Genomic DNA, 10,000 nt, shown 5'->3' on the forward strand with positions numbered 1-10,000 from the left:
CATCGGGATGGTGATGTTGTCAAGGGACAGTACACCCTGGAGGAGGCTGATGGAACGCACCGCGTCGTCGAGTACTCGTCGGATAAGCACAACGGATTCCAGGCTCACGTGAAGCGCGTTGGTCATGCTCATCATCCGGAAGTGTACGGACATCATGAGGGAGGACATTCGTACGGTGGACACGGTTACGGAAAGGGTAGCAGCTATGCCAATGGCAACCTGTACCAACATCATCATTAAGCGTCGTTGATTTGAATAAAGAAATTTATCATAAGTCAAAGTAAACATTGCTTTTCATTTTATTTAATAACTGATCCTAGTATATCCTGAGAGGTAACCATCCATTTTCTTATGGTTTTGAAATGTAAAACATCCTCTGTCCCATACTACTTGGATTTGGAATTCTTCCTGAATGATGACATACTTTCTGTTTCCTACACCATAGATGGAAATAACATTTTCCATTTTACAACCATAGGAAAGCGATTCAACGTTCATTCTTTTGTTTAACGTCAGGATTCGTCTAAATAAATCCCGTAAATACTACTCCTAGCGTTGCAACTATCACACAAATCAGATTCCATTGAGCAATGTTATCTCTACGAAAGAAGACATAGGATAAAAATATTTTTGATAAAATAACATTTATTGATTGATCTTTTCATTCCGCACGGAACTATTCGAAGATATTCAGAACCTTGTTAATTTTGAAATGATATCTCTTTCATAATTCGCATGAGTTCCAACTCATATTCAGCAATGTTTTATATCAAGCGATGGGCATTATATTTTAATACCAAGCAGTGTCATCATTCGTCCATGTACACTATCTATCAAACAATCAATCGCGCTCTAGCTAATCTTTCAAGGCCATAAAATATGTAGTTATACGTATGATTCCTGGAGAGGCAGAGGAAACCAATATATGCTTGCATGAAATATAGCTAAACACCTTCTTCGATTAACTAACATTGATTAATTATTATACCTCATCACCATGAGTCTAAATTTTCACAAAAGTTGATTCAAGATGATGCTTCTAGTACATGAAAATGTACCACTTCCTGTTTCCAGCAAAACATATGCTCATCAATTCGAGCAATGGTCAGTGTTCAGTGACCTGCAGCATTACTAAGGTCAGCATGAATCCAAATGAAAACATCAAACTGCAATTTGTACTGACACCTTCCAAGTATTATATGAATTGAATAATATTGTTAAATCGTTCTTATTTTCTCCATCTCTTCTCCATCCAGTCTAACCACGAAATATTGATCCATAACTCGACCTAATATTCTCTACTTTCATTCCCATGGTCCATGGCAAGGCCGCAACATTGCAAAACGTTCGCCCCTTCAACGAAATCGAACACGCATGTCCACCTCCATGCGCATACTATTTAAGCTCGAAAACGCAGCTCTACCTTCAACAGTCAATCGTCAGCCACATTTCAATCCACATCGCAGTGTTCCTCGAACCAAAGAGCCTCCTCGCCCAAAAATGATGAAGATCGCGTTCGCTGTCGTCGCCCTTCTGGCCGTTGCTGCCCAGGCATACGAGCATGAGGATTACCATTCGCATCCGAGCTACAAGTTCGAGTATGGAGTAAAGGATCCCCATACCGGAGATCACAAGAGCCAGTGGGAACATCGGGATGGTGATGTCGTCAAGGGACAGTACACCCTGGAGGAGGCTGATGGAACGCACCGCGTCGTCGAGTACTCGTCGGATAAGCACAACGGATTCCAGGCTCACGTGAAGCGCGTTGGTCATGCTCATCATCTGGAAGTGTACGGACATCATGAGGGTGGACATTCGTACGGTGGACACGGCCACGGAAAGGGTAGCAGCTATGCCAATGGCAACCTGTACCAGCATCATCATTAAGCGTCGTTGATTTGAATAAAGAAATTTATCATAAGTCAAAGTACGGATTGCTTTTCCTCTTATTTAATAACTGATCCTAGCATATCCTGAGAGATAACCATCCATTTTCTTATGGTTTTGAAATGAAAAACATCCTCTGTCCCATACTACTTTGATTTGGAATTCTTCCTGAATGATGACATACTTTCTGTTTCCTACAACATAGATGGAAATAACATTTTCCATTTTACAACCATAGGAAAGCGATTCAACGTTCATTCTTTTGTTTAACGTCAGGATTCGTCTAAATAAATCCCGTAAATACTACTCCTAGCGTTGCAACTATCACACAAATCAGATTCGATTGAGCAATGTTATCTCTACGAAAGAAGACATAGGATAAAAATATTTTTGATAAAATAACATTTATTGATTGATCTTTTCATTCCGCACGGAACTATTCGAAGATATTCAGAACCTTGTTAATTTTGAAATGATATCTCTTTCATAATTCGCATGAGTTCCAACTCATATTCAGCAATGTTTTATATCAAGCGATGGGCATTATATTTTAATACCAAGCAGTGTCATCATTCGTCCATGTACACTATCTATCAAACAATCAATCGCGCTCTAGCTAATCTTTCAAGGCCATAAAATATGTAGTTATACGTATGATTCCTGGAGAGGCAGAGGAAACCAATATATGCTTGCATGAAATATAGCTAAACACCTTCTTCGATTAACTAACATTGATTAATTATTATACCTCATCACCATGAGTCTAAATTTTCACAAAAGTTGATTCAAGATGATGCTTCTAGTACATGAAAATGTACCACTTCCTGTTTCCAGCAAAACATATGCTCATCAATTCGAGCAATGGTCAGTGTTCAGTGACCTGCAGCATTACTAAGGTCAGCATGAATCCAAATGAAAACATCAAACTGCAATTTGTACTGACACCTTCCAAGTATTATATGAATTGAATAATATTGTTAAATCGTTCTTATTTTCTCCATCTCTTCTCCATCCAGTCTAACCACGAAATATTGATCCATAACTCGACCTAATATTCTCTACTTTCATTCCCATGGTCCATGGCAAGGCCGCAACATTGCAAAACGTTCGCCCCTTCAACGAAATCGAACACGCATGTCCACCTCCATGCGCATACTATTTAAGCTCGAAAACGCAGCTCTACCTTCAACAGTCAATCGTCAGCCACATTTCAATCCACATCGCAGTGTTCCTCGAACCAAAGAGCCTCCTCGCCCAAAAATGATGAAGATCGCGTTCGCCGTCGTCGCCCTGCTGGCCGTTGCTGCCCAGGCATACGAGCATGAGGATTACCATTCGCATCCGAGCTACAAGTTCGAGTACGGAGTAAAGGATCCCCATACCGGAGATCACAAGAGCCAGTGGGAGCATCGGGATGGTGATGTCGTCAAGGGACAGTACACCCTGGAGGAGGCTGATGGAACGCACCGCGTCGTCGAGTACTCGTCGGATAAGCACAACGGATTCCAGGCTCACGTGAAGCGCGTTGGTCATGCTCATCATCCGGAAGTGTACGGACATCATGAGGGTGGACATTCGTACGGTGGACACGGCCACGGAAAGGGTAGCAGCTATGCCAATGGCAACCTGTACCAGCATCATCATTAAGCGTCGTTGATTTGAATAAAGAAATTTATCATAAGTCAAAGTACGGATTGCTTTTCCTCTTATTTAATAACTGATCCTAGCATATCCTGAGAGATAACCATCCATTTTCTTATGGTTTTGAAATGAAAAACATCCTCTGTCCCATACTACTTTGATTTGGAATTCTTCCTGAATGATGACATACTTTCTGTTTCCTACAACATAGATGGAAATAACATTTTCCATTTTACAACCATATGAAAGCGATTCAACGTTCATTCTTTTGTTTAACGTCAGGATTCGTCTAAATAAATCCCGTAAATACTACTCCTAGCGTTGCAACTATCACACAAATCAGATTCGATTGAGCAATGTTATCTCTACGAAAGAAGACATAGGATAAAAATATTTTTGATAAAATAACATTTATTGATTGATCTTTTCATTCCGCACGGAACTATTCGAAGATATTCAGAACCTTGTTAATTTTGAAATGATATCTCTTTCATAATTCGCATGAGTTCCAACTCATATTCAGCAATGTTTTATATCAAGCGATGGGCATTATATTTTAATACCAAGCAGTGTCATCATTCGTCCATGTACACTATCTATCAAACAATCAATCGCGCTCTAGCTAATCTTTCAAGGCCATAAAATATGTAGTTATACGTATGATTCCTGGAGAGGCAGAGGAAACCAATATATGCTTGCATGAAATATAGCTAAACACCTTCTTCGATTAACTAACATTGATTAATTATTATACCTCATCACCATGAGTCCAAATTTTCACAAAAGTTGATTCAAGATGATGCTTCTAGTACATGAAAATGTACCACTTCCTGTTTCCAGCAAAACATATGCTCATCAATTCGAGCAATGGTCAGTGTTCAGTGACCTGCAGCATTACTAAGGTCAGCATGAATCCAAATGAAAACATCAAACTGCAATTTGTACTGACACCTTCCAAGTATTATATGAATTGAATAATATTGTTAAATCGTTCTTATTTTCTCCATCTCTTCTCCATCCAATCTAACCACGAAATATTGATCCATAACTCGACCTAATATTCTCTACTTTCATTCCCATGGTCCATGGCAAGGCCGCAACATTGCAAAACGTTGGCCCCTTCAACGAAATCGAACATGCATGTCCACCTCCATGCGCATACTATTTAAGCTCGAAAACGCAGCTCTACCTTCAACAGTCAATCGTCAGCCACATTTCAATCCACATCGCAGTGTTCCTCGAACCAAAGAGCCTCCTCGCCCAAAAATGATGAAGATCGCGTTCGCTGTCGTCGCCCTTCTGGCCGTTGCTGCCCAGGCATACGAGCATGAGGATTACCATTCGCATCCGAGCTACAAGTTCGAGTATGGAGTAAAGGATCCCCATACCGGAGATCACAAGAGCCAGTGGGAACATCGGGATGGTGATGTCGTCAAGGGACAGTACACCCTGGAGGAGGCTGATGGAACGCACCGCGTCGTCGAGTACTCGTCGGATAAGCACAACGGATTCCAGGCTCACGTGAAGCGCGTTGGTCATGCTCATCATCCGGAAGTGTACGGACATCATGAGGGAGGACATTCGTACGGTGGACACGGCCACGGAAAGGGTAGCAGCTATGCCAATGGCAACCTGTACCAGCATCATCATTAAGCGTCGTTGATTTGAATAAAGAAATTTATCATAAGTCAAAGTACACATTGCCTTTCCTCTTATTTAATAACTGATCCTAGCATATCCTGAGAGATAACCATCCATTTTCTTATGGTTTTGAAATGAAAAACATCCTCTGTCCCATACTACTTGGATTTGGAATTCTTCCTGAATGATGACATACTTTCTGTTTCCTACACCATAGATGGAAATAACATTTTCCATTTTACAACCATAGGAAAGCGATTCAACGTTCATTCTTTTGTTTAACGTCAGGATTCGTCTAAATAAATCCCGTAAATACTACTCCAAGCGTTGCAACTATCACACAAATCAGATTCGATTGAGCAATGTTATCTCTACGAAAGAAGACACAGGATAAAAATATTTTTGATAAAATAACATTTATTGATTGATCTTTTCATTCCGCACGGAACTGTTCGAAGATATTCAGAACCTTGTTAATTTTGAAATGATATCTCTTTCATAATTCGCATGAGTTCCAACTCATATTCAGCAATGTTTTATATCAAGTGATGGGCATTATATTTTAATACCAAGCAGTGTCATCATTCGTCCATGTACACTATCTATCAAACAATCAATCGCGCTCTAGCTAATCTTTCAAGGCCATAAAATATGTAGTTATACGTATGATTCCTGGAGAGGCAGAGGAAACCAATATATGCTTGCATGAAATATAGCTAAACACCTTCTTCGATTAACTAACATTGATTAATTATTATACCTCATCACCATGAGTCTAAATTTTCACAAAAGTTGATTCAAGATGATGCTTCTAGTACATGAAAATGTACCACTTCCTGTTTCCAGCAAAAGATATGCTCATCAATTGGAACAATGGTCAGTGTTCAGTGACCTGAAGCATTACTAAGGTCAGCATGAATCCAAATGAAAACATCAAACTGCAATTTGTACTGACACCTTCCAAGTATTATATGAATTGAATATTATTGTTAAATCGTTCTTACTTTCTCCATCTCTTCTCCATCCAATTTAACCACGAAATATTGATCCATAACTCGACCTAATATTCTCTACTTTCATTCCCATGGTCCATGGCAAGGCCGCAACATTGCAAAACGTTCGCCCCTTCAACGAAATCGAACACGCATGTCCACCTCCATGCGCATACTATTTAAGCTCGAAAACGCAGCTCTACCTTCAACAGTCAATCGTCAGCCACATTTCAATCCACATCGCAGTGTTCCTCGAACCAAAGAGCCTCCTCGCCCAAAAATGATGAAGATCGCGTTCGCTGTCGTCGCCCTTCTGGCCGTTGCTGCCCAGGCATACGAGCATGAGGATTACCATTCGCATCCGAGCTACAAGTTCGAGTATGGAGTAAAGGATCCCCATACCGGAGATCACAAGAGCCAGTGGGAACATCGGGATGGTGATGTCGTCAAGGGACAGTACACCCTGGAGGAGGCTGATGGAACGCACCGCGTCGTCGAGTACTCGTCGGATAAGCACAACGGATTCCAGGCTCACGTGAAGCGCGTTGGTCATGCTCATCATCCGGAAGTGTACGGACATCATGAGGGTGGACATTCGTACGGTGGACACGGCCACGGAAAGGGTAGCAGCTATGCCAATGGCAACCTGTACCAGCATCATCATTAAGCGTCGTTGATTTGAATAAAGAAATTTATCATAAGTCAAAGTACGGATTGCTTTTCCTCTTATTTAATAACTGATCCTAGCATATCCTGAGAGATAACCATCCATTTTCTTATGGTTTTGAAATGAAAAACATCCTCTGTCCCATACTACTTGGATTTGGAATTCTTCCTGAATGATGACATACTTTCTGTTTCCTACACCATAGATGGAAATAACATTTTCCATTTTACAACCATAGGAAAGCGATTCAACGTTCATTCTTTTGTTTAACGTCAGGATTCGTCTAAATAAATCCCGTAAATACTACTCCAAGCGTTGCAACTATCACACAAATCAGATTCGATTGAGCAATGTTATCTCTACGAAAGAAGACACAGGATAAAAATATTTTTGATAAAATAACATTTATTGATTGATCTTTTCATTCCGCACGGAACTGTTCGAAGATATTCAGAACCTTGTTAATTTTGAAATGATATCTCTTTCATAATTCGCATGAGTTCCAACTCATATTCAGCAATGTTTTATATCAAGCGATGGGCATTATATTTTAATACCAAGCAGTATCATCATTCGTCCATGTACACTATCTATCAATAAATCAATCGCGCTCTAGCTAATCTTTCAAGGCCATAAAATATGTAGTTATACGTATGATTCCTGGAGAGGCAGAGGAAACCAATATATGCTTGCATGAAATATAGCTAAACACCTTCTTCGATTAACTAACATTGATTAATTATTATACCTCATCACCATGAGTCTAAATTTTCACAAAAGTTGATTCAAGATGATGCTTCTAGTACATGAAAATGTACCACTTCCTGTTTCCAGCAAAAGATATGCTCATCAATTGGAACAATGGTCAGTGTTCAGTGACCTGAAGCATTACTAAGGTCAGCATGAATCCAAATGAAAACATCAAACTGCAATTTGTACTGACACCTTCCAAGTATTATATGAATTGAATATTATTGTTAAATCGTTCTTACTTTCTCCATCTCTTCTCCATCCAATTTAACCACGAAATATTGATCCATAACTCGACCTAATATTCTCTACTTTCATTCCCATGGTCCATGGCAAGGCCGCAACATTGCAAAACGTTCGCCCCTTCAACGAAATCGAACATGCATGTCCACCTCCATGCGCATACTATTTAAGCTCGAAAACGCAGCTCTACCTTCAACAGTCAATCGTCAGCCACATTTCAATCCACATCGCAGTGTTCCTCGAACCAAAGAGCCTCCTCGCCCAAAAATGATGAAGATCGCGTTCGCTGTCGTCGCCCTTCTGGCCGTTGCTGCCCAGGCATACGAGCATGAGGATTACCATTCGCATCCGAGCTACAAGTTCGAGTATGGAGTAAAGGATCCCCATACCGGAGATCACAAGAGCCAGTGGGAACATCGGGATGGTGATGTCGTCAAGGGACAGTACACCCTGGAGGAGGCTGATGGAACGCACCGCGTCGTCGAGTACTCGTCGGATAAGCACAACGGATTCCAGGCTCACGTGAAGCGCGTTGGTCATGCTCATCATCCGGAAGTGTACGGACATCATGAGGGAGGACATTCGTACGGTGGACACGGCCACGGAAAGGGTAGCAGCTATGCCAATGGCAACCTGTACCAGCATCATCATTAAGCGTCGTTGATTTGAATAAAGAAATTTATCATAAGTCAAAGTACACATTGCCTTTCCTCTTATTTAATAACTGATCCTAGCATATCCTGAGAGATAACCATCCATTTTCTTATGGTTTTGAAATGAAAAACATCCTCTGTCCCATACTACTTGGATTTGGAATTCTTCCTGAATGATGACATACTTTCTGTTTCCTACACCATAGATGGAAATAACATTTTCCATTTTACAACCATAGGAAAGCGATTCAACGTTCATTCTTTTGTTTAACGTCAGGATTCGTCTAAATAAATCCCGTAAATACTACTCCAAGCGTTGCAACTATCACACAAATCAGATTCGATTGAGCAATGTTATCTCTACGAAAGAAGACACAGGATAAAAATATTTTTGATAAAATAACATTTATTGATTGATCTTTTCATTCCGCACGGAACTGTTCGAAGATATTCAGAACCTTGTTAATTTTGAAATGATATCTCTTTCATAATTCGCATGAGTTCCAACTCATATTCAGCAATGTTTTATATCAAGCGATGGGCATTATATTTTAATACCAAGCAGTATCATCATTCGTCCATGTACACTATCTATCAATCAATCAATCGCGCTCTAGCTAATCTTTCAAGGCCATAAAATATGTAGTTATACGTATGATTCCTGGAGAGGCAGAGGAAACCAATATATGCTTGCATGAAATATAGCTAAACACCTTCTTCGATTAACTAACATTGATTAATTATTATACCTCATCACCATGAGTCTAAATTTTCACAAAAGTTGATTCAAGATGATGCTTCTAGTACATGAAAATGTACCACTTCCTGTTTCCAGCAAAACATATGCTCATCAATTCGAACAATGGTCAGTGTTCAGTGACCTGAAGCATTACTAAGGTCAGCATGAATCCAAATGAAAACATCAAACTGCAATTTGTACTGACACCTTCCAAGTATTATATGAATTGAATATTATTGTTAAATCGTTCTTATTTTCTCCATCTCTTCTCCATCCAATCTAACCACGAAATATTGATCCATAACTCGACCTAATATTCTCTACTTTCATTCCCATGGTCCATGGCAAGGCCGCAACATTGCAAAACGTTCGCCCCTTCAACGAAATCGAACATGCATGTCCACCTCCATGCGCATACTATTTAAGCTCGAAAACGCAGCTCTACCTTCAACAGTCAATCGTCAGCCACATTTCAATCCACATCGCAGTGTTCCTCGAACCAAAGAGCCTCCTCGCCCAAAAATGATGAAGATCGCGTTCGCCGTCGTCGCCCTGCTGGCCGTTGCTGCCCAGGCATACGAGCATGAGGATTACCATTCGCATCCGAGCTACAAGTTCGAGTATGGAGTAAAGGATCCCCATACCGGAGATCACAAGAGCCAGTGGGAACATCGGGATGGTGATGTCGTCAAGGGACAGTACACCCTGGAGGAGGCTGATGGAACGCACCGCGTCGTCGAGTACTCGTCGGATAAGCACAACGGATTCCAGGCTCACGTGAAGCGCG

General features: G+C 40.7%; 4 protein-coding genes across 4 annotated transcripts in view; all 4 read left to right on the forward strand.

Annotated features, from left to right (window-relative positions):
* Window positions 1-1,887, forward strand: part of LOC125955639 (histidine-rich glycoprotein-like) — a 2,091-nt gene extending 204 nt beyond the window's left edge. Inside the window, exons 2-3 of the mRNA XM_049686778.1 lie at window positions 1-238; window positions 1,433-1,887. The exon at window positions 1-238 is cut by the window's left edge and continues 135 nt beyond it. Of these exons, the coding sequence (XP_049542735.1) occupies window positions 1-238; window positions 1,433-1,887 (693 nt within the window). The remainder of the gene's footprint in view (window positions 239-1,432) is intronic.
* A 1,203-nt stretch (window positions 1,888-3,090) lies between these two features.
* On the forward strand, window positions 3,091-5,181 carry LOC125955640 (histidine-rich glycoprotein-like). Its single transcript, XM_049686779.1, has 2 exons — window positions 3,091-3,532; window positions 4,727-5,181. Exons 1-2 carry the CDS (start codon window positions 3,148-3,150, stop codon window positions 5,179-5,181), a joined length of 840 nt encoding a protein of 279 aa, XP_049542736.1. The 5' UTR covers window positions 3,091-3,147.
* Window positions 5,182-6,390: 1,209 nt separating this feature from the next.
* LOC125955641 (histidine-rich glycoprotein-like) lies at window positions 6,391-8,475 on the forward strand. Its single transcript, XM_049686780.1, has 2 exons — window positions 6,391-6,826; window positions 8,021-8,475. Exons 1-2 carry the CDS (start codon window positions 6,442-6,444, stop codon window positions 8,473-8,475), a joined length of 840 nt encoding a protein of 279 aa, XP_049542737.1. The 5' UTR covers window positions 6,391-6,441.
* A 1,244-nt stretch (window positions 8,476-9,719) lies between these two features.
* The window catches only part of LOC125955642 (histidine-rich glycoprotein-like), a 2,050-nt gene continuing 1,769 nt past the window's right edge, over window positions 9,720-10,000 (forward strand). The window contains exon 1 of the mRNA XM_049686781.1: window positions 9,720-10,000. This exon is cut by the window's right edge and continues 120 nt beyond it. Within this exon, the coding sequence (XP_049542738.1) occupies window positions 9,736-10,000 (265 nt within the window). The 5' untranslated portion in view covers window positions 9,720-9,735.

Source organism: Anopheles darlingi, chromosome 3 (genome assembly GCF_943734745.1).
Source record: "Anopheles darlingi chromosome 3, idAnoDarlMG_H_01, whole genome shotgun sequence".
Taxonomy (NCBI): Eukaryota; Metazoa; Arthropoda; class Insecta; order Diptera; family Culicidae; genus Anopheles; species Anopheles darlingi.

Coding starts and splice junctions, on each gene's coding strand:
- LOC125955640 (XM_049686779.1), top strand. CDS start 3,148: ATGATGAAGATCGCGTTCGCCGTCGTCGCCCTGCTGGCCGTTGCTGCC. Junction 3,533..4,726: donor CCTGTACCAGCATCATCATT/AAGCGTCGTTGA, acceptor TACCTTCAACAG/TCAATCGTCAGCCACATTTC.
- LOC125955641 (XM_049686780.1), top strand. CDS start 6,442: ATGATGAAGATCGCGTTCGCTGTCGTCGCCCTTCTGGCCGTTGCTGCC. Junction 6,827..8,020: donor CCTGTACCAGCATCATCATT/AAGCGTCGTTGA, acceptor TACCTTCAACAG/TCAATCGTCAGCCACATTTC.